The following is a 24,719-nucleotide window of genomic DNA, read 5'->3' on the forward strand; positions in this document are numbered from 1 at the left end:
AGCCTGGGCTATATTATTTGTGGTGTGCTCTTGTACATTTCACTGTGTGTCTTTTAATAATCGGGCTTTGGGTTTGTTTATAATTGGCATTCCAATTTGAAAGGGTTTGCAAGTATCATGGTATGACCGTGCATTTGTAATACACTGGTTCTGTGCATGTGTGTTATCATGTCTCCCTCTCATAGCTAGCCCTTGTGACTAGAGTAGTCAGCTACTTACTATTAATGGAGAAACTCCTCTTGCTCACGTGGTAGGGACCTGTGTTTTTGTTGCTGGCAGTTCTGCATTCTATCCCCTGCTGATGATGGTAGTGTCTGTATGTGGCTTTAGTTCAGCACACCTACAGCTTGGCAGTCATTTGAGCACGAGGCTGCAAGGAAATGCACAGCTCTTACTTGTATTCATGATGTGTGCACGATTTTATAGAGGTATATTGGCCATCCATCGTGATACCTGCCTCACAGGCATGCTGTTTGTGTATGCATCATAGTAGCGCTGGCTACAGTCAAAGAACCAGGATTGGCACCACTATGACTTTAGAACCAGCCTTGCAATGTTCACTATTCTACTGCTTTTGCGTCAGTGTCACACAATATATATGTGATGTTCTCTTGACAATCCCCCACAAATGTTACTCAGCCAGAGTTAGCACATTCGGTGGGCACTGGGTGCCTAATAGAGCTGGTTGAGAATGTACCATCAGAATGGTTTTCTGATGGAAAATGCCCTTTTTTCAAAAATCAATTTTTTTTCTGTGGGAAAATTTCAATTTTGCCAAAATTTTTCAATTCTCCATTTGGAAAAATCAAAATGTCACTTCCCCGGCTGTGGGCCTGGAAGGCTTCTGCTGTTTCGCTTTCTTCCTGGGTGGGCAGATGGGAAGCCAAAAAATGCCGTTTTCAGTTCTCCCTCTGACTTCCTGAAAATCCCTTCCTGTGAAAATGTCATTTTGGACTTTTGATCCCAATTCAGGACAAGTATAAAAACAAAAAATGAACTTTTTCATGGGAATGGATTTCCATTTTCTGGCCAGCTGTAGTGTCTAACTTGTTTAGGCCCATTTGAAAATCTCACTCTTTGTCATCCATCCCTGCCGCCAATGGGAGGGGGGAGGAGTAGGGGCAGAATAGGTACTCTGAGTTCTTTAATCATTGCGTTTATTATCTTAACCTCTTGGTTTATCCTTCTGTTAACTCTTAGCTTATAGCAATGCTGTTTGTCCAAATCAGTGGTTAGCATGTTTCTAGCATTCTGTTTGGCAATCAGACCATTAAATGTCAATCGTTGTTCCTCCATATTGTTACGGCATCATGGATTGTTATCCATGCGTTTACCGATTATTATCCAGGCAATAGATTCTCCTTTCCTTCTCACTCCTCTCAGAGGGGCAAGTGCTTAGAAGAAGATGAACCCAAAGTGCCGGATCAGACAAGACCCTGGAGCTCACCGCCCTATGTCTCTAGGTGCTCATTGTTCATTAGAGCTGAGGATTGCTAATTTCATCAACATCAATTGCTACTGTAGTGTTGACTCAGTGTTGAGGCAGCGCACTGTGCAAACCACAGGACTGAGGCAACTAGAGATGGGGGAAGAAGGCACAGATCAGTTCTTAGGGCCCAGTGCACAGTTGTTTCCTACAGCACGTTCTTCACTGCTTTATTTGAGCCAGTTTTAAATTACTCAGGTGATGGGACTGCCCTGACTCCTCTTGGGAGACTATTCCCCAGTTGAAGATCTCACCAGTAGCCTAAATTTCTTTCACTCAACTCCATTGCATTACACACCTAGCTCTACCTCCTTGGGCCTCTTAAACAGTTCCACTCCTTCCCTGGTACAGTATTTACGCTCTCCAGATCCTTGTCGACAGCCTTATATGCCATCCCTCGTACTCATCATTAAGCCATACAAGTCACACATGGGCCTAATTCTCCACTCAGACTCAGGGGAGCCTTTTCCTGCTCCCATTGCAATCAATGGCAAAGCTTCTGCTGACTTCAACGGCAGCAGAATTGTCTCCCAATGGGGCTGCAAATGCTGCTGCCCTGGGCAGAAGTTGGCCCTCAGGGCCAGATCCAGAGCCTATTGAAGTCAGTGAAAGGACTCCCATTGGGTTCAAGCCTCTAGTCCTTTAATTCTGCTTTCACAAGCTGATCCTGCCAGCCCTTTAATTTTGGGGAGCTTTGAACTCCACCCCGCCAACAATACCCATTTAAAAAGAAGAGAGACCTTAGTAAATCTTGCTGTTTGATACATTATGTGTGTGCTGTGGGGGAGGGGCGATTAGCCCTGGAGGTCTAAGGTTGTCTCAACCAGTCGGTCAGTCTGGGTGCTTTACAAGCTGCAGAATGGCCACAGGTATTGGCATGCAAGCCATGCCGCCTGATGGAGACGTGCCAGGTTACAAATGCATGTCGGTTTGTTATTTACAAGCGATTTGATAATAAAACGAGTACAAATTAGACCTGGCGGTTGCCCATTGTTTTTAAAGAGGTTGAAGAGGTCAGGACCACCATATGGTATGGAGCGGGAATCCGTGTCCTGTAAAGGACGCCACCAAAGCAGTATACGTTCGGCACAGTTCAGGTGTACAGTACGGAAGAAGACTGAGAGAGATACTACAATGTTAGCAGGTACAAGGTGGCTTTAATAACAGCTGTAAGCAAAAGACATGCAGGGCATTTGTGAGCCCAGTATTGCTAAGTTTTAAGTTCCTAAACAGTATATCCAGCCGCTAAAGTAACAGCACAAACCCAGCCACTGCAAGTAGTTGGTCTTTGTCACTGGCAAACAATATCTGCCAAGTCTTCCCCTGAAATTAAGTTTCTTAAAAAAAAAAAAAGACCCAAACAACTGTACTGTAGAAATGCAACCCCAAAGTGAGCTCGCATACCCAGGGGAACCCCAGCCTGGGAAAACCCGTTGGACATTTGCCTGTCTGGATGGCTGTCCCCATCTGCCCCGTCCATTACTGCTTCATGCTCTTAATGGGCTCTGTTGATTGCCGGACGTCGGTCCACTCCTGCATGGTGTTCTGCAGGGCTTGTGTCTTCTCTTTGTCAACCTGCACATAATCGACCTTCTCGTCTGAGGCGACTGACGATGTGGAGGGCTGGGTACAGGGGAGGAGAACACAGAGTGACATAGTGATAGTACATCTAGCCCACTTCACTGCTTCTGCTGGCCTCATCTCTGTCCTCTCATACAATCTCACCACTCGTACTGCAAGAGTCTTCTTCTCTGCAGCTCTTGCTATCTGGAACCACCTGCCTATATCTCAGCCTTGGTAGCTCTTTATTTACATTACTTGCAAATGCCTTCTTAAGATCCCTCTTATTTTTTAATGAGGCCTTGATCAAAAGACTCCTATTGACTTAATAGGCTTTGGATCAGGCCCAAAGTGAGAGCCTGGTCTGAAAGAGGAGTGTAAAAACGATACCATGGGCTTCCATGTTTATTGTCTCTCAGTGACTCTGTGTCAAATGTGCTCAGTTTACAAGCAAAACAATATTGCTTTCTAACTGCCAGTGCTGCAAACTCAGCCTGGGATCTGAGAGTCCATCTGGGTTCTTTCCTTCTCAGTATGCAACTGTTAGCGACACAGTAGAAAGACTAGAATCTAGCTCCCCATCTCTTAGCTGTGTTGGCTCTGCAGGGCTAACAAGGAGTAAAAGATTATTTTTGTCATTCAAAGAAGCAGGTGTGGCTCCAAATTCACAGAAGGAGCAGATCTGCTGAGTGAGAAGATGCCGTTTGTACATAGTTGCTTTTCAGAGTACTTTAATTTTCTTGTCCCTCTGCAGTTGCTTAACTCTTTTAGAGAAACACAATCGAAAATCCCAGATCCAAACTTTGGAGGTTCAGAAAATCTTAAACTGGATCCAGATTAGATTTTTGTGGCTTTATGCCACCTCTCTAGTATGTGTATTGTTGTATTCTGTAATGTATGTAGTTGGCATGGAAGACACTATACACCATGCAGGTGCGTTGTATTTAAGATGCAGATTTGAACATAATGAAGAGCCAGTAACTCCATTACATGTTACCTAGAAGCCATTTTGCTGATGTTTCCCATCACTGGTCCATCTGGCTAGTCCTCATTTGGCGGCATCTTAATTGGCTCTGCAGAATTTGGCTCATAGATAGGGACTTCATTTTTCAAAAGTGACTTGTGATTTTGATGCTCAATTTGATACACCTTAAGGGAAGCCTGATTTTCCATGGTTAGGTGCTCAGCACTTTCTAAAAAGCAGTCCCCTTCCAGGTGTCTCAAGTTGGGCATCCAAATCACAAGTCATTTTGGATCATTTACTCCAGGGCACTTTGGAGATCCTGCATCTGAAAATGTAAGAAAGGAATGAGGGATCTAATCCAGCTCCCCTAGAAAGGGACATCTTCCCATTGACTTCAGTGAAAGCTGAATTAAGCCTAATATAGGATCTATAGTAGGTGGGCCAAATTCCGCTCTCCTTTACAGCCATAAAAGCCATTGCCTCCAATGGTCTTAGTTACACCTCCAGTGCAGCTGCAGGTATGTGAGTAAGGGCAGAATTTGGCCTAGAATAATATACAGGGCCAGATCCTCAGGTGGATTAAATGGATCCAACACTACTGACATCACTGAAGCAGTGCCTCCTTATCGCCACTGAACATCGGGCCCCTGTTGTTTGTTGAGCTGGCTTCAAATCATTAAAAATATATAATATTTAATTAAACATTTTTTAAAAAAACCAAGATACCTTTCTGTGTGGCCCAGGTGAGTTTGGCTGGAAGTCCAGGGCTAGATAATCCACACTTCCTGAACTCTTTTTTGCTGCTGGGCTGTTGGTGCCACTAGGAACCGGAGAAGCAGAAACAGGATTTTGCTAATGTGGGAAAGAGGTGGGAGAAAAAAGGGTTAATGAAACAAGGAGAATACAAAGGACCTAAAACCAAAATCCATCATTGGTAGAACTTTAAGGGAGAGCCTGGCCTGAATTCCCCCCTCACTTACCCCTCTGCAATTTGGGTCAGGAGCCATGAGAACAGCACAGTGGACTGAATTCAGTGGGGTCCTATAGCCCAAATCACATGCTTAACTGGATGCACCTGAGCAGTCTCATTGACTTTGGTGGAACTACTCACATGCCTGAAGTTAAACATACGCTTAAGTGCTTTGCTGGAAGGAGGCCTTAGCATGGCCATAATTGGGCCCAGAATCATCATTACACTTCGCTACACTGCACTGCAGGTAGATTTAATCAACAGTGTTAAATACAACTGTATGCAATGTGCTGTAGCCATGTTGGTCCCAGGATATTAGAGAGACAAGGTGGGTGAGGTGGTATCTTTTATTGAACCTTCTGTTGTTGACAGAGACAAGCTTTCGAGCTAACACGGAGCTCTTCTTCAGGTCTGGGAAATGTGTACACACTGTTAATACATTTCCCAGCATGACAAAGAGCTCTGTGTAAGCTTTAATACAATTGATTAATAATAGGTCATGGGGTAGCAGCGTTGTAAGAGACACAAATTCTCCTGTCTCATCAACGTCACTTGTTATAGCAGCTGGGAACCTGTCTTTTCATGCCTGGGGCAAGATGGATGGCTCCTGTCCCACACACAGTCAGAGAATGCCAGCACTTCCTGTGGGAGAAGGGTCTAAAAATCAATCTAAAAATAAGCAGGTACAATAAAATGTGGCATGGCATTAAAATAATAGAGTTTTTGGTCCTTCAGTTCCCAGAGAGGACCATGATATGATGTAGAGTAGTACTTAATAAAGGGAGGGTCATTTTTGAGCTTTCTGGTGTGGGAGGGAGAAGCACACGGTATGTCTGTGTCCACTCTCATTCTCTGCTTCCACAACGTAAAACAATAATTAAAAAACAATAGGATGTTTCATATAGATACATGTTAGAATGCCATGTTACAAAAAAACGCCTTGTAATCCATATAAGGATATATACTGGCCTTATCACCATAGATCTGAGTATCTTTAACACCACGGTCGCAAACACCGTGGTTTGCATTTATAGAGCCCAAGTCACTGCAGGACATAGGTAGCTTGCCAGTCCTCACAGGACTTACCATGGCCACGTAGTTTTCCTCACTGTCTCCCGAGTCAGTGCTGGTGATGCTCTGGGTGGAGACCGGGCGGCAGTATTGTGAGGCGCTGGAGTTGAAAGTCTGGCTGCAATGAGAGGTGCCAATGAGTTAGTTACAGCCACAGGACCCCACTGCTCACCACTTACTAGGGATGGGTCAGAGCTGCAGAGCTGGGCTCCAAGTCTGAACTTTCCTGCAGCTCATGAATGAAATCCAGGGTTTTGGTGCCACTTAAGAAGGACCATTTATAAAGTTTGTCTCCACAACCCAACCTTCCCATAGTCCAGGGAGGGTCCAGATTTGGGCCTTTAGCTCTGCCTCATTTCTGTTTAATATCACCGTGTTTCTTTATGTAGCCCCAATTCTCCTGCTACCATATTACTAGAGTCCAGGCTCCATAAACTCTTTTATCTCACAGGATGTATTTAATTGCAATCCCCATATGATGGCACATAGAGCCTCCGAGCTTCTTGCGCCATTTCCCCTCCATACTAATCACAGCTTCAAGCTTGCGTTTACTGTGCAGTAGCCTACTTGCATTTTGATGGCAGGCTAGACCTTGAAGGCCTCATCTTGTTTTCAGTCAACCAGATCTAATTACTGCATAAGGAATAACATAATGCAATCAGAGTCTGTTACTGAAGTTCCCATCTTAAAAAGCTATTGGTTGCCAGGCAGTAAAATAGGGTCATAAAATTAGTCGATAAGGGAAAAATCCATTAGCTGCTGTGGGGTCAGGCGTCCTGTCAATCAAAACCCAAGCTCTGTATGTTTCCTAATGTAGTGATCTGAGCACACAGCTCTCATGCCCTGCAGTCAGTCTCCAAACAATCCAATTTATTATAACTGTCATAACAGCCAATGTCCCCATATAGGACAATGTCAGACTATGAACTAGAGAACTGGCAGAACTGGAGTTGTGTGAATCCTGGCACTTTTGGCTTAGAGGGTTTGGTATGAAGCTCTTTAGTTTCAATTTGCAGAGTTCCTCTCAGCTGAGCTTTGCTTTAAGGGCCCTCAAAGCAAAACTCAGTCAAAACCTTTTGAGTTCCATCCTGTTTTGCACTGACACTGTGGGCTTCAGCTAGTTTTGATATGAAACCATATATTGACTCCAGGTTCAGCTGAGTCTGGGTTCACTCAAAGATTTTGTAAACCTCAGCCAGCCAATGACTACCCTGGCTCTGAGTTTGGATCAAGTCACTGACTTAGGTGTGGTTTGGGTGATGCACAATTCTGAAAAAGGCAACAATCTCCAAGTGAGATTAACCATTGGACTTTTTGTTAGTAATTAGCACTTTGTAATGCACTGGATTTCAATGTCAAATTTGAGACAATTCTCCTGTATTCACAGAGTTTTATCACACCATCAGGTAGAAAATTAGCAAATGCTGATGCATTTCTCTGGATGGGCTAGAATTGGGACCAAGACTGTAATTTCAGATCTGAACATCACCATGCTTTGAGAAAGTCTGATCCAGATTGAAACTTTGCAGCTGGCCCCTGCTTATAAAACGGACCAAGCCAAAACCCTGAATCCAGACATCCTCAAGCTTTTAGGGAAGTTCAGATCTGGCTCCAGACTTTGCAGCTGGGGCCCATTTCCAGCTCAGAATCAAAATGCAAGTCTTGCAAGATAGAAGACACATCCCCGTAACAGCAAGAGATGTTAAAGAGACCAGGACAACAAGAACCCGAATGGTCTTTTTGGTGCTGACTACCCTGGAGATCTAGGGTCAGTTACTTCTCAGTCACACCGGTGTAAATCCAGCGTCTCCATTGACTGCAATAACCATATTCCAGAACGACATAGATATTACTGAGACTAGAATGTGGCTCCTAGTGAATTAGCTATGCCATCACAATCTATCACCCTGAAGCTAAGTAAGTCCAGCTAATGTGGACACGGCCTGAGCTTGGCCCATGGTGGTGTTGCAGGAGTTAAGACTCCCCCCAGTCTACTCACATAGGTCTGGACCAAGATTTGGTGACGGGCGATTTGAAGGGAAGCTCATCGATGACCGTGTTGTTTCTCAGGTCCAGAGGCGTTGGCTTTGCTATCGCAGAAGGAGGATTTATTCATCAGTGAACATGTTCTTTAAGTTCTCCCTAACACTAAATCACCGTCTTTTAAAAAATAAAATGCAAAGGCCTCCACAGCCATGTGGATGATCGCCCCCCCCCCCCCACTTTTATAGAGGTCTATAAAATCATGAATGGTGTGGAGAAAGTGAATAAGGTATTTACCCCTTCATATAACATAAGAACTAGGGGTCACCCAGTGAAATGAATATGCAATAGATTTAAAACAAACATAAGGAAATACTTCTTCACACAATGCACTGTCAACCTGTGGAACTTGTTGCCAGGGGATGTTGTGAAGGACAAAAGTATAACTGAGTTCAAAAAAGAACTAGATAAGTTCATGGAGGATAGGTCCATCAGTGGCTATTAGCCAAGATGGTCAGGGATGCAACCCCATGCTCTGGGTGACCCTAAGCCTCTGACTGCCAGAAGCTGGGAGTGGACGACAGGGGATGGATCACTCGATAATTGACTTGTTCTGTTCACTCCCTCTGAAGCATCTGGTATTGGCCACTGTTGGAAGACAGGATACTGGCCTAGATGGACCATTGGTCTGACCCAGTATGGTTGTTCTTATGTTCTTAAAACACAGACTAGTGGCCTAATCCTGTCATGTGCTGGGCACCTCATGCCTGTTGAACAGCACCCTCACACATTCAGTATCTCCGAGCCATAGATTTGACACCCAAAAGGGATCATTAGATCATCTAGTCTGAGTTCTTGTGTAACACAGGCAAGAGAATTTACCCAGCAATTCCTGCATTTCATCTCCACTGCACTGGGCGGTACAACACCCAGGCTGCAGCTTCCATCTGAATGTGTGAGAAACCAGGAGACTTTCCAAGTTGCTCTGAATTACAGTCTGTTCTTTTATTTTCAAAATGGTGAATTTAAGCAAATGGTTAATTAATCAGTTACGACAATCGAAAAACATGACAACTTAAAAGGTCTCCTGCTGTTTCCTGAACTCAGATGATTATTGGTGTTATGGCAGGGGCTACAGAGATGGTGCTAGGCGCTGTACATACTCATAGTGTATGTCTCCATTTTGAGCGGGAGGTATAACTTCCAGAACAAGGAGACATACCCGTGTGAGCTCTGATGGAGCGAGTGCGCTAAAAGTAGAATGCAACTAGCCTGGTTCGCTGCACAAGCACGTACCTCGGGCAGCTAGCCCCTCCCACGGGCTGCGCTTTATTTTTAGTGCGCTAGCTCAGTCAGAGCTAGCATGGGAATGTTTCCTCAATTACACTGCCAGCTCCAAGGGTAGAAGTACCCATAGCAAGAAACAGTCCCTGCTGCAAGTCTAAACAGAACTGGTATCCCCATTTCACAGAGGGGGACTAAGAGCCTTACCCATACAGGAAGCCGGAGACAGAATCAGGGCTTGAACCTACAGTGCCAGACACCAATGCCTTAACCACAACACCACCTTCTTCTCAAAGAGAGCTGTGGTGCCCAGTGGCCTAATCTACATGAGGAGGATGGAGCTCTGTATTTCCCACTTGGACCTTTCAGTATAATGGCAGGTTCTGGGGAGAGACCATGCACCGCTATAAAGGGAGCGCTGATCCAGCTCCCTTTGAAGACAATGGGGTTGTTAGTAGGCCCATAGTGACACGTGACTGGTGTGTCAAGTACCTGATTTGAAGGTACATTTTTTGGTATGCAGATTACTTGCTATGGGAAAGATTTCTTCTGCGGGGATGCGGGGGGAGGGGGAAAGCAAGGACCTTCCCCATTATAGGGCCTTGTGTAAAGGCCAGGAAGAACTCCACTTATTGTGCATAAGGGCTATGAAGGTTGTGTCATCCCTGAAGATGGAAGAGGAGTGGGGAGGGGTTGGGGCTAAGGCTCTGTACACAGATCCTGGTTAGAGCTGCTCAGAAATTGGAATTTTTGTTTCATGGTAAATTCCAAAACTTGAGTGTTCCCCCTTCACCCCTCCCCCCGCCCCTTCAAACTGAAAAACCAAACTTTCTCATGGAACAAAAATTTGCCCCAAAATTTTGATTTGGAAAAAGGTTAAAAAGTTTAATTTTTTAGACATTTATATTCTGTTCCGTAAGTCATTTTCCGAGTTGCTCTAATAGTGGCCCGTGCAGATGGCTGGCTGTGCTGGGGCAGGGAGCAGTGCCCCGCACAGGGCTGTGGCAGTCAATATGTGCTGGAGGGCTCTGAAAGGCAGTGAGTGCCCTTCCCCGTGTTTGCCTGGAGGCTGTGCACCACTGTTCCCCCATGGTTATGTGGCACAATCTGATACTTCTATTCAGCTGTCTGAAGTATTATAATTAGTCATGGCAGAGTTCCTGTGAAGATTCCCCTCAAGTACAGGAGTTTCTGTCCAAGGAACTGGTCTTACCTTTCCGGTCGGGTTTGAGGTTGCGGTTGACCGGAGGGGGTTGGATTTCGCTCAGCCGCCTGTGGCACTGGGAAATGGCTCCTCCTTTATGGACTGGGAGGGTCGTCGAGGACAATCCCAGTAGGTCAAAGTGGTGTGGACCAGGGCTCATGGGGATGTAGAGATTCTGGGAATTGTCATTCGCTTTCTCCATGTTCAGCAGGGATGAGGAGCCTGGGTTCATTGGGACATAATTGTCCTCGGAGTCAGCACTGTGGGAGCGAGCCACTGCGGCTCTGGCTTGCTGCAAAGCACAGGGAAGTCAAGGGTCAAGAGGATATTTAGTGTGGTATGGAATACGAGCAGCAGTATTCAGTGTAACTCACTGTGGCCTAGACTCCAGAGTATAATCCCTCCAGTGATGAGCTGCCAAAATCTTAACAACGGGTTCCCTCCTCACCCCATGCAGGGGTCATTGCCCACCCCTGCCCCCCGGGACTCCTGCCCCATCCAACCCCCCAGCATTCCTTGACGCCCCCCTGGGACCCCTGCCTTATCCACCTCCCTCCCCTGTCCCCTGACTGCCCCCAGAACCGGGCAGAAGGGTCTCATGGGCTACCGTAGTGGGTGCCCACCCCACCCCTAAGAGCGAGAGGGACCTGCTGGGGGGCGAGGTAGGGAGTCCCGGTGGTGCTTACCTGGGGCAGCTCCCAGGAAGCATCCGGCAGGTCCCTCTGGTTCCTAGGGGCGGGGGAGCGTAGCTGGGGGGGAGCAGGGGGAGCGGCCGCTTCCCCACTGATCACATCAAAAGTGGCGCCTTAGGCGCCGACTCCCTGGGTGCTCCGGAGCACCCACCAGCAGCTCCCCACCCCGTGCCTGGCCCCAGCTCATTTCCGCTCCGCTCCGCCTCCTCCCCTGAACCCACCGCCCTGCTCTGCTTCTCCGCGCCGCCCCCAGCTTCCCACGAATCAGCTGTTTGGCGGGAAGCCAGGGAGGACTGAGAAGCAGGCCGTGGCTTCCCACTCAGGCCAAGGGTGGCGGAGGTGAGCTGGGGCGGGGAACGGTTCCCCTGCACACCCCCCCGGGTTACCTGCTGCGGCGCGGGTGGCCCTCCTCGCGTCCTCCACCCCAGCTCACCTCCGCCTCCCTGGGCCTGAGTGTGAAGCTGCCGCTTGCTTCTCAGCCTGCCCTGGCTTCCCGTGCGAACAGCTGATTCGCAGGAAGCCTGGGGGGCAGAGAAGCACAGTGGGGCGGCGCATTCACGGGAGGAGGTGGAGGCGGAGCAGAGGTGAGGTGAGCTGGGGCCGGGGGTGGGGCGGGAAACTGCCGATGGGTGCTCTGCACCCACCAAATTTTCCCCTGGGATGCTCCAGGGCTGGAGCACCCGTGGAGTCGGCGCCTAAGGCACCACTTTTGGCCGGTTAAATTTAGAAGCCCTTTTAGAACCAGTTGTCCCTAGCGGAACAACCGGTTCTAAAAGGGCTTCTGAATTTAACAACCAGTTCTAGAGAACCGGTGCGAACCGGCTCCAGCTCACCACTGAATCCCTCCCTATCACAGTGAGCAGACATTTACACTGGAGATGGGATCAAAGCTGCCAAATTCACGTCAGCCTTTGGATCTGAAAGTCAAACAGTTCCCAGTTCAGGGGAGTTCTGGTGTTGATTCTCAACATTTCTTTGCTCCCATTCAGCTGTAATTTCTGGGCTAGCCTTTAGTGCTAGAGAGAAGCAGAGCTACCTTTAATATTACAATTGATTTCCAGCATTGCCTAAGGTATGCTAGGCACTTTCCAAACAGGGAAAGAGAAAACAATCCCTGCCCCAAGGAGCTGACATTTCCTGTCCTCCTTAGCGAGTGTCTTTGCTTGACCCAAGTGCTCCGTAGCTCCTGTCAGCTTTCCCCCAGCTCCTGGTTTTAATAATCCCTCTGCGCTAGTTTCCACTTGGGTTAAGGTGAAACCCATCCCTTTGGTATCAGGTCTCCTCCTTTCCTTAAGGAATCTCTAATAAATTTAAACCTCCCCACTACAACATCTTCTCATCCTCGCGTTGAGACCCTGATGGTTCCCTGACTAGCTGGCCCAGGTGTGGCGCTAACCCCAGCATGCTAATTTAGCTTCCAAGACCTCCTTCCTACACCTCCCTATGTCATTTATACCAATATGTACCACAACCCCAGGATCCTCCCCAGCACTCTGTGGATGTTCGTCTAGATGTCCATTGAGACCCAACTTCACAGCCAGTAGGGAAGTAAACAAGGCTACCTCACCACATTTCCCACTATCAGTATTTCTAGTGACCATGTCTCCAACCACAACTCTATCCAGTTTCCGGATGTGACATCGTTACATGAGGAATGATCAGATTCCTCTACCTCTCTTGGAAGGCAGGGCCCATCCATTGGCCCTTCCACTACACTTTAGCCACCTCCCATTATGACACTGGCTCCCTCACAGGGATGGTTGGAACAGCCTGCTGTGAGGTGGACTGGATTTACAGTGTCCCTATAATGGCCTGTAAATAACTCGGCATCTCAATTCCTCCAGCTCAGGAACTCTGGCTTTTCAAGATGCTGTAGTTAGGCACTGAGTATCACAAGGATATTGAGCTGGGAGGATGGTTTGAATTCCCAGATCTGGACCCCTTTGTGTGGCCTCAGAGCATGATTGCAGAAGGTCTGCAAACTCAGAAATGAGCTTTTTCATTTCCACTGTGAATTTTGCACACAGCTCTGATAATGATCTTTATCAAAACATCTCACTGAGCTCCAAGTTCAGGGTGGGGATTAAAGATGGGATGGTGGAATCCATCCAGATAAACTCACGCAAACTTCAAACTGAACTGAACCTTCTCGGAGGTTAGAAAATAGTTCAGCTAACTCTGTTTCTCATGTATCTCTGCATGTCCTGGCTCCAGCCATGACAGAAATGCAGTGCAAGAGGCTGGTTTAATGGTATTTCCAGTTCAAAAGGAAGCAGGAAATATCAGAATTCTCATGATAGAGTCTGTGTTGGCAACATTTCCAGCCCAGCTCTGCAGAATCATAGATTCAGATTCATAGATTATATTTCCAGAAAAGACCATTAAATCATATAGTCTGACCCCCTATATATCACAGGCTCTTACATTTCACACAGTTACCCCTGCATAACTTGTGCTGGGCTAAAGCACATCTTCCATTAAGGCATCCAGTCGTGACCTGAAGACGTCAAGAGATGGAGAATCCACCACTTCCATTTGTAGTTTGCTTGAATGGTTAAAACGCAGGATGTTTACGGTTTGTGTAAGCATCCAAATCAAATCTCAGTTCTCAATAGTGTGAGCTTATCTAGCTACTAGGAAACAACTGTTAAGTTGGTCATCACCAGGGTTGAACCAGACTTCCAGGGCTCCAGCATGAGCTGAAGGACGAAGGCTGCAATTCTGCTTTCACTGAAGTCAAAGCAAAACTTGCATTGAGTCAATGGAGCCAGCTCAAGCCCTAGGTCCCCAAGCTGGCAGCCGTGGCGGAGTCACAGTGACATTTTCAGTAAGGCACAAAATTCTACACTTGCCATGGAAGGCATGACCTGGCAAGTACTTTGTATGGACGCCATTTTGTAGAACAAAATGGCATCCTCCATGCGCATTCAGGGGCCGGTCGGAATTGTACTGGAGGCAAAGCCAGTCCTGGGGCATGTAATGTGTGTGTTGCATAATGGATGGCAGACTCACTTCCTTTGTGGCTGAGGGGGACACATGACACACACTGACGAGTGGGTGATAGTGGCATCAGCTTACCAGATATGAGTTGAACCCGTCATTCACAGACTCTGCTGACTGAACTGTGCTGCTGCCACCATGCTGGGGGTATTCGTAAGTCTCACAGGAAGAAGCTGAAACACAAATCATGGATTCACAATACACACGGCACCTGCTTGTGACTCCTCTAGTTCTAATAGTGCCCCTGACACATGGAGCTCTCAACAGCTCACCTTTAACTATGGCTGGTTATTGCTATACCGTAAATGCTGTGTGTTTAGGTTAGCAGAGGATGGGTATCTGCGCAAGGAGTTCTGAAACTGTGCAAGTCTTCTCTCTTTTTTTTCTATCCCATCTCAAACAGGTTGGTCTAAGTACTCCACAGCCGTTTTATTCATTTATCCTCACTGATGGCTAGTGAGGGTGGTAACAGCATTTGGCTGCAGCTGACCTAGCTCAGCCTGGAATGGGTGTCCTGGAGGGAAAGGCCCCACCTTACATTAACTATTCTCCTCGGCCAGTTAGTTCCTTGCAGCTTTACGCTAAACATTTAAAAAGTGCATGGTGTGTGCGTCCAGCTGGAGATGGACCGACTCTGATTTTCAGAGGTGCTGAAGAACCACCGCTCCAGTCAGAGTCAATGGGAGATGCAGCTGCTGTGAAAATCAGGCCTGGAGAGCACTGAAAATTACCTTTAGTTATCTCAGGTTGGGTGCCCAAACTTCGAGGCCTCCAAAATCAGTGGCAGCTTTTGAAAACATTGGCCATACGTTGAATTAAAAGTCAAATGTACCGGCAGGAGCTGAGAAAAATATGGGCCTGAAAGGTGGTGTTTTGATCTAGATCTGAACTTCCCCAAAGTTTGGGGGTGACTGAATCTGGGGTTTCGGTTCAGCCCTTTATGCAGACAAGAACCAACTACAGAATTTGGATATACCCAAAAATTCAGGAGTGTTCATATATGCCACAGGTCCATCCCCTTAATATGTAGCACCAGCTGCTCAGTTGGAATAAACCAGTGCACCTCCATTGATTTCAGTTGAACTATGCTGATCTACACAGGCTGAGCATCTGGCTCCACTTCTCTCTAAGGGAGTCAGCATCTTTGGCTGTACTGTTCAACTTGATATCTGGGGAAAAGATGCCTTGCCCCACCACACCCCCATTTAAATGTAACACTTACCTCGATGTAGTCTGCTGTTCTCCACTGCTGGTAACGTGTTCCTCCTGGGAATGGTAGCCGCCACGGAGACCATACCTATGCTTTCACCATTCGGCGGGCGCTGCTGGGGGCTGCCCCACCGTGACTCTATCTGCCCTGGTTTAGGGGGCCGGGGTGGGGGAGCAGCAGATGAATCACTGGAGGCCACGGCCAGCGTGTTGTGGTTCTTGTCCAGTGTGAATGTCCTTGGGATCTGGTATACAGAAAGAGGGGTGACGGGGATGTCATAGGAGTCCGTGGAGAGCTCCCCAAACTCCTTGCACAGGGTGTTGTTGGGAGTCTTAAAGGTATAGACCTCCTCGTTATCCGTGTCAGAGCCCGTGAGGCTGGCTTTGGTGTGAGTGTAAGAGCCAAAGCTCCGCGGGAGGTCGTAGGCACTGTCCCTGAGCTCTGAATTGTGTCTGCTGGGCTTCGGCAAGCTGTAGAATCCGTGGACTTGCCCGCCGACCCCGTTCACACAGTGTCCGTTGCCCTGGGAGAGTTTCTGAACGGCCGTGTCGCTCTTCATGAAGAATGAGGACCTTGTGGCTTGGGAGAAACTGGCGCTCCTAGGAAAGAGGAAAGGGTGTGGCTTAGCTCTCCGAGGCAGTGTGGCCAATGGCTACAGCAGGGGTCTGGGCATCTGGAGAGCCACTGACTTGCTCGGTGATCATGGGCAAGTCACGTGCTACACTCCCTGTGCCTCCCCAGCCTGTACAAGTGGAGAAAGACACCTGCCTCACTTGGCTCCACCACAGAGCAAAATCCCCTGAGGGGAAACCTGGGGGCAGCAACAGGAGGGGAGCAGGAAGGGAATTCAGAGGCACAGAGCTTTCATGGTTAACCTGGGATCTGAGCTGTAGGGGGCCAGCCCCCTGGCTGTGTACTAGGGCTGGACAAACTCCACCTCCCTGATGGTCCGATTCAGAGCCCTTCCTTGTGGAAGGTATGATTTGGATGTGACAGAATGCACTCCTGTGTTCACACCCTATTGTTATCATTTTTGTACAAAGTGTGCCTTGTGAGGTACCATTGGGAAACTCATAATTTGCAGGTCAGTCTTGTCCTGATAAAATATGTGTGGCAACATTGTATGTGAAGTTATAAGATTTTCCTATGTGATGTTATTACCCTCTGTTCCAAACCCCACAGCCCCGCCCAAACAGAAGTTGGCAAACAGGTCTGTCCTAACATAAAGGAAAGTATGCTCTACTAAATTTGCATTTAAGTGGTAAACGGAGTCATCAAACAGGGAGGGAAAACAAAGGAAGTTCAAACAGGTGAAAAAAAACCCCAGTGGGGAACATCCTTCCACATAGACTCTGTGTCTCCTGGGTTTCAGCTGGAAATGTTTTTCAAGAGGGAGACTGAAACTATAAAAAGGGACAGAACAACACCGCCCCCCCCAGCACTTCTCTCTCCCTCCCTGTCCAGTGCATTCACTGCACCTGAAGAGACAAAGGAAGCAGCTGTTGGACTCTGGGAGAAGTGGTCCTGATGTAAAGAGTTTGGGCAGTAAGCCTGCTGAAATTATGTGGTGAGAAGACTTTGCTTTGAATCTTATATAGTTTCTTAAGTTAGGCATCAGGAGGCATTTTATCTTTATTTTTCATGTAACCATTTCTGATTTTTATGCCTTATTACTTGTACTCTCTTAAAATCTCTCTCTTTGTAGTTGATAAACTTGTTTTATTGTTTTATCTAATCCAGTGTGTTCAGGTTGACATAGCTGGGTCACTCCATTTGGGGTAGCAAGCTGTGTTCCCTCTAAGATGCACGCTTACCCGGCCACACGGGAACCCATCAAAGGCTGCACATCAGCAGCGCTGGCATACACACAGGGGAGCGTGGAGGACGTGTAGGGTGGGTGGGGGCAGTGGGGTGAGGTGATGGGGGTTTGGAGGAGCGTGGAAAGTGCAGGGCTACCAGGGTGGTGGGGGGGAAACAAGATGCCTCTCTCCTGGATCCAGCTCTGGGGTTATGGCAGGGATGGGAGAGATGCCTCTCTCCTGGCCCAAGCTCCGTGGCTGCGGCAGGGATGGGAGAGACGTCTCTCTCCCAACTCCAGGGCCGGAGGAGTCCTTTCACCCCACCGCAGCCCCGGAGCTGGGGGAGCCTTGGGAGTCAAGAGACTTTGGCTCTTTCTCCAGCTCTGCCATTCAGTTTCTTGGGAAGTCACCTCACTCCACGCTGTGCCTCAGTTTCCCCATTTTCCAGATGGGAATAATGATATTGACCTTCCTCTGCAAAACACTTTGAGATTTATAAATGAAAAGCACTAAATCTGGTTGGCTTTTATATTTGTGTTTTAAAAGGAAATTACCAAAACTAGGACTAATGGAAATGTTTTTGTGACTGTTTTCGTTGGATTTCCAATGACGACAATTCCCTGAGTGGTGAGTGTTGGGGGGCTGCAGGGTGAGGGGTTAAGGGGAGTGGGGTATGTTGGGGGCAATGTGGTGAGTTGTGGGCATTGTAGGGGAAATGGGGATGTCGGGGAGTGGTGGGTAGTTTGGGGACAAAGAAAATTTTAGATTTCAGAATTGGGAAACGGGTCCCTAACCTCTTCTTCAACCAGGGTCCTGTGTGGCCTTGTTGTGCCACTGATAATAGTGTTCCAGGGAAGATTTTGCCTGCAGTAAATTACACAGCGGAGCTGAAATTTGTTTCTGAGGTGTGTAACTTTTGTACACGGGGTAGGCAAGGGCCAGCGAAAGGATGGTTTTGTTTCTATTTTAAGATCCAGGCATGTCTCCCACAACGTGTGCAGATAAAGGTGCTGCTGTTCACAGAAACCATCACAAGATGGCGCTAAGAAATAGACTCATTTGAACAAAGACTGAGCATCACAAGACAATGCTGAATTTCACCAAGTGGATACTCAGCCCTTGGAATTTGGTTCCTGGGTCCCAGCCGGGTATTCTGACTCTGACAGTGACTTACACCAGATGCCCCAGAGAAAGAGCCTTGCTTTGCCTTTCATCTGAGGATCTGAAAGTACTTTGCTAGGGTTAATTAGACAGTTCCCCCTAACGCTGCTGCCACATAGTGACTATTATCCCCATTTTACAGCTGGGTAAGACCCAGAGAGGTTACATGGGAACAGTACCAAGGAGCCCTGACACCTTGCTCTAGGGCTGTAACCATGCGTCAGGGAAGGAATTTTCTTCCAGACCCCTACTGGAGATCAGCTGATACCATGATCATGAAGGTTGACAGCCCTTATTATTTTTATCCCAGCTAATGTACCTGCAGATGCTTCTCTGGGCATTCGAATTATTTCTATAGAGTCCAGGTTAGAGCGGGGCAACATTTTTCGAGTGTAAATTTTTTCCAGTGAAAAATGCTGATCTGGTGACATGAAAATGTTTTGCGAATTCCTGTGCTGAAAACAAAACACAAAAATTCTTAATCTGGGCATGTTTCATTTCAACCTTTTCAAAATGAAATGTTTCAATATTTTCAGTCTGGAGCAACTTTTTGTTTAGAAATTTCCTATCATTTTACTTTTAAAAACAATTCAGAACCAATTTGAAAGGCTCAAAATCAAAACAAAACATGCTGTTCAACCCAAAACAAAGTTTCGTTTTACTTTTCGATTAATTGAACATTTGAAAAATTGTTTTCACGGCAGCCTGAAACTATTTCCTCACCCCCCCTCCAATCTTTCAGACTTATCAGTGAACCAAAAAATCCATTATTTGCACAGCGCTAGACCAGGTCACTGGCGTAAGGGGCCGTCTTATTCCTACTCCAAGGACATCTAGCCCTTGTTATCTTTCCTCCTTGTCTCAGATTCCTCTGTCACCAGGCTTGCAGAGGATGTGTGCAAAATGGTCTTTAGTCTCCAAGAGGCGTCTAACAGCTGGACCATGAGGAAGGTTATTTATAATGTTTCATTAATTCCATCTGAAGTTAATTTTTTTTATTGTTAGTGAAAGACAGATGCAGCAGGGAAATTCTGTGGGGACTCAGGAAAAGCCCCTGATCTCAGCAATCCAGTTGTGCTGTGACCTTTACTCCCGTCTTGTTCTCTCAGTAGTCCCTCCTCATTGCTTATACTCTGCAAACCGGCTCTCCACTGTTTAAGGCAGCCCTTCCAGCTGGGAGGTGGGATGGCTGCCATTCTCCCATAAATACTTCACTGAACGTGACTGACAGCTGTGATGCAAACCAAGGTCTGGGGTACAGCAGGTTTGCACAGTCATCATATGAAACATCAGAAGGGTATCAAACAGCAGGCAAATCTACCCTTCCCTTGAAATAGAAAAATTGTTATTTTGTCCAGAAAGCTTTACATAAAGGTTAAAACTGGAAACGATGGGTCAGATTCATGCAGTGCAGAGGGACTAAAAAGCTGGGCAGCTTAGGATTCCTTTAGCTGGCATAGTCACTGCCAGCTCTTTTTGCTTTTTGCTGCCCCCTCTCAGCCACTCCAGCATAGGGGGCATGTCATGGACATAGAGAGGGAGAGAGGGCTTGGCCACAGTTCAGCTGCATGCTGGCAATCCCTAGCATTGGAACAGCCCCTGGAAGTCTTTACAGCTGGGTGTAATGTAGATGAGCCCCAAGGCTGCTCTACATTATGCCATGGGCCACCCCACCCCACATCAGCCCTTGGGATCGGGGGGACATTAAGACAGTTTAGAGCCAGCATTGCCCTCTCTTCAGCTGCCTAGATTCACTGATGCAGTAAGGCTGACATCATGCCTTTGATCAAGGCACAGTTCTCATTCATGTCAGTGATAGACATGTGAGATTAAGTGACTTGCCCAAGATCACATAGCCAGTCAGTGGCAGAGCTGGAAGTAGACTCCAGTTGTCTGTAGCCAACCGCCAGCGCTCCCTCTGGATATAGCTCTGAGGGTGGAATATCATTGCTGATGTTACAGGGTTTCCCCCTACATTTGCCCATAGACCTCCTACCGTACCTTGTATTTTCTGATTTTCGACTCATACACTGGTGCAGGAAGAGATAGTCCTGTGGGGCACTGGCAGACAAGGTGGTCTGGACGTGGTTGGCAGGTGAATCGAAAGTGAACAAGGTAGGTTGGCTGGAGTGGGCAGGAGCTGACGACTTGCGTTCTCTGAGCAGGTGGTGGTTGGAGCTGTTTAGCTCGGCTGGGGAGGAGCGCGGACCATGGCTCACCAAGGGAATGTTCCTCAGAGTATCTGTGTGAGAAAAATACAATGAGGATTATTAGCATGTAAACAGCTAGCCCTTTCTAGCTATAGCTCTACAAGCACCATGCAAAGGCGGAGGAGGAAAGCGAGACGTACAGTGGCCTACCCAAGAACACTCACTGGGTTTTTGGGTCACCATCACCTGGCTCTGCAGGCAAGTGTTCGACCCCCAGGCCACACTCCACTGCCACTCAATTAGGCACTTACTTTCAGTCATCAAAGTTATACCTGTCTAGAGATCTCAGCTGCGATGCACTTAAAAATAACCGTGCAAATGCCACCAATCCAATGGCAGCTTTGCAGGCAGTCCGAACGCTGAATGGGCCATGGGAGTCTAGACTGTATTCTCACCTCCAGATCATGACTAACACACATTGACGGGGCAGCAAGGGCAAACTTGTGTTCCCACCGCCCCTCAGGCTGTGGATAAAGACAAGATTTAATTCTCCAGGGTTGCCCATCTGGTGCCTTTCACAAGCACTAATGATTCATGCCAACTACAGAGAATTCTTTCCTGGGTATCTGGCTGGTGAATCTTGCCCATATGCTCAGGGTTTAGCTGATTGCCATATTTCAGGTCGGGAAGTAATTTTCCTCCAGGGCAGATTGGAAGAGGCCCTGGAGGTTTTTCGCCTCCCTCTGTAGCATGGGGCATGGGTCACTTGCTGGAGGATTCTCTGCTCCTTGAAGTCTTTAAATCACGATTCGAGGACTTCAATAGCTCAGACATAGGTGAGAGGTTTTTCGCAGGAGTGGGTGGGTGAGATTCTGTGGCCTGCGTTGTGCAGGAGGTCGGACTAGATGATCATAATGGTCCCATCTGACCTAAATATCTATGAATCTATGAACCTTGTCCTTAATAATTTGAACTTTAGATTCTTTAGGAAAATGCTCAGGAGATGGTTTTGCTTATGGTTATTAGTGACATAGTCATGCAGGAACCCACCATATTCCTCAGCATGGGAAACACAGACAGTTATTGGTGCTGGCGTTAAATTAGTGAGTATCTGCTGACAAAGCCACCTAGGTGATCATAGAATCATAGACTATCAGGGTTGGAAGGGACCTCAGGAGGTCATCTAGTCCAACCCCCTGCTCAAAGCAGGACCAATCCCCAACTAAATCATCCCAGCCAGGGTTTTGTCAAGCCTGACCTTAAAAACCTCAAAGGGAGGAAATTCCACCACCTCCCTAGGTAACCCATTCCAGTGCTTCACCACCCTCCTAGTGAAAAAGTTTTTCCTAATATCCAATCTAAACCTCCCCCACTGCAACTTGAGACCATTACTCCTTGTTCTGTCATCTGCTACCACTGAGAACAGCCTAGAGCCATCCCCTTTGGAACTCCCTTTCAGGTAGTTGAAAGCAGCTATCAAATCCCCCCCCATTCTTCTCTTCTGCAGACTAAACAATCCCAGTTCCCTCAGCCTCTCCTCATAAGTCATGTGTTCTAGCCCCCTAATAATTTTTGTTACCCTCTGCTGGACGCTTTCCAATTTTTCCACTTCCTTCTTCTAGTGTGGTGCCCAAAACTGGACACAGTACTCCAGATGAGGCCACACCAATGTTGAATAGAGGGGAACGATCACGTCTCTCAATCTGCTGGCAATGCCCCTACTTATACAGCCCAAAATGCCATTAGCCTTCTTGGCAACAAGGGCACATTGTTGATCATATCCAGCTTCTCGTCCACTGTAACCCCTAGATCCTTTTCTGCAGGACTGCTGCCTAGCCATTCGGTCCCTAGTCTGTATCGGTGCATGGGATTCTTCCATCCTAAGTGCAGGACTCTGCACTTGTCCTTGTTGAACCTCATCAGATTACTTTTGGCCCAATCCTCTAATTTGTCTAGGTCCCTCTGTATGGTATCCCTACCCTCCACCGTATCTATCACTCCTCCCAGTTTAGTGTCATCTGCAAACTTGCTGAGGGTGCAGTCCACACCATCCTCCAGATCATTAATGAAGATATTGAACAAAACCGGCCCCAGGACCGACCCTTGGGGCACTCCACTTGATACCGGCTGCCAACTAGACATGGAGCCATTGATCACTACCCGTTGAGCCCGACGATCTAGCCAGCTTTCTATCCAGCTTATAATCCATTCATCCAGCCCATACTTATTTAACTTGCTGGCAAGAATACTGTGGGAGACGTATCAAAAGCTTTGCTAAAGTCAAGGAATAACAAGTCCACTGCTTTTCCTTCATCCACAGAACCAGTTATCTCATCATAGAGGCAATTAGATTAGTGATGTACACACACAAATACACCCAGGAACTGGAAACTGGGTCCAATGGTGCAACTATAAACTGGCAGCATCAAATGCCACCTTCTCTGCAGGGGAATATGGGGAAACAGAAGGAATTAAGTGGTCGTGGAGTAAATGGACTGAGGGCCGGGTCATGGAAGTCGCCTAGCAGGAGGTTCTCAGCACTTGACAGGAATAGGAGGCTGTTTCTCCTCTCATTTACTCCAGTGAAAATCAGGAGAATGTTCCCTGAAGTCAAGGAGGTCACACTGGTGACAAACCAGCATGAGAGGAGAATATATTCAGGGTCTCTGCATAGGAAAGAATTAAACCAGGCTCCCACTGAAGGGCTCCTAAGGGCCTCTTTAAACAAGTTCTTTAGTTCCCAAGTTCTTGCCTTCAAGCTTAGCCCCAACTGATCCTGAGGAGGGAATACAAGAAGCAGGTGGCTGACTGCATTTGCCTTGCTGGGACATCCTGAGGCAAGGGAGCCTGATTCTTCCCTGCCTGGGGCAGCCATTCACACCTGTGCCCAGTGAGTCCACCATGTTGCCAGCATACAGTGGAAGCATTTTATACCCTTTTTTGCGCTCACTTTTCACAGGGGTAAATGACTACACAAGGCACAAATCTGCTAGGAATCAGGCCTAACATCATCATGAACTCACTGGAACACCAGTTTACAAATGGGAGCTTTTAAATAGTGAGTTGTGCTTCTCATCCAAAGAACTCCCCAGAGGCATTAGAGACAGGTGTTCAATATGCCTCACCACACACCTGTTTGGGATTATTACATCCTAGTTACAGCAGGGTAAACCGAGGCACAGAGAAGTGAGGTGTCTTGCCCAAGGTCACATATTGAGTCAATGGTAGAGCAGGAAGGCATTCCAGAGTCCTGATTCTCCTCTCCTACTGTTTTATGGTGTAAGTCCATTGATTCCAAGAGAGCTTTTTCTGATTTACACCAGGTGAAGTGGGAAAAGATGCAAGGCCTAACTCAAAGTCCCCTTCTCTAGCCACTTCCTAACACTGCCTCTGCACTGTTGCTGAAGGAGAAAATACATTTTAAAATACTAACTCTATTTCCACCCAATGCCCCTACAGCGATCCAGAGCCATCCCAGCTCTCCGATAAATGTGCTTCAAGCACTTGAACCAGGCATGAATTTTTACAGCCAGGCTGTAAGCCCCATAAAAACAAGGAAATATATATTGGAAAAGCAGAGCCAGTTTAGTTAAAGTGGTTTCAAGAGTTCCCAGGCGAGGCATGTAAACACAATACATATAAAACTCTAGTCATATGGTACTGAAGTCACCATTTTTATAGCTGTGATTTTAACTAATGTAGTGTTAATGGGAAAAGTGTCTGATTGACAGTCCTGGGGAATTAAATCCTCTCTCCATGGAGCCGGCACAGCACAGTCAACAATAGTGCAAACTGCTCGTTTGCCTCAACTGTGATCTGCCTGGACCACCCATAGGGATTCATAGATAAGGATTATGATCAGCCCGTCTGTCTTTCTGCAGTGTACAGGCCAAAGAACGTAACCCACTAATTCCCACACCGAGGGTATAACTTCTTGTCTGAACCGCAGCAGCTCTTTTACAAAGATATCTGGTCTTGATTTGAAAATGTCAGGTGATGGGGAATCTACCACTGCCCAAGGTTAATTGTTCCACTGTTACAAATTTGTACCTTGCGAGAGGAGAGACGGACAGCTCAGTCTCCATGTCCATTCAATCCTGAACCTTTCTGCCCAGTGGGGCAGATAAGTGCGAGTTGAGATGGTGGGTTTGTGAAGTGGACACCTGTGCACTAAGATCTGGACTT

General features: G+C 47.3%; 1 protein-coding gene across 3 annotated transcripts in view; it reads right to left on the reverse strand.

Annotated features, from left to right (window-relative positions):
• Positions 1-2,100: 2,100 nt before the first annotated feature.
• GAB2 (GRB2 associated binding protein 2) overlaps positions 2,101-24,719 on the reverse strand; it is a 179,047-nt gene continuing 156,428 nt past the window's right edge. For all 3 annotated transcript variants that reach the window (XM_073335669.2, XM_073335690.2, XM_073335685.2), the window contains 8 exons: positions 20,386-20,626; positions 15,437-16,023; positions 14,293-14,387; positions 10,532-10,814; positions 8,051-8,141; positions 6,067-6,169; positions 4,737-4,862; positions 2,101-3,109 (listed from right to left, as the gene is read on the reverse strand). In XM_073335669.2, the coding sequence (XP_073191770.2) occupies positions 2,966-3,109; positions 4,737-4,862; positions 6,067-6,169; positions 8,051-8,141; positions 10,532-10,814; positions 14,293-14,387; positions 15,437-16,023; positions 20,386-20,626 (1,670 nt within the window). In that variant the 3' untranslated portion in view covers positions 2,101-2,965. The remainder of the gene's footprint in view (positions 3,110-4,736; positions 4,863-6,066; positions 6,170-8,050; positions 8,142-10,531; positions 10,815-14,292; positions 14,388-15,436; positions 16,024-20,385; positions 20,627-24,719) is intronic.

This window comes from Lepidochelys kempii, chromosome 1 (assembly GCF_965140285.1).
Source record: "Lepidochelys kempii isolate rLepKem1 chromosome 1, rLepKem1.hap1, whole genome shotgun sequence".
NCBI lineage: Eukaryota > Metazoa > Chordata > Testudines > Cheloniidae > Lepidochelys > Lepidochelys kempii.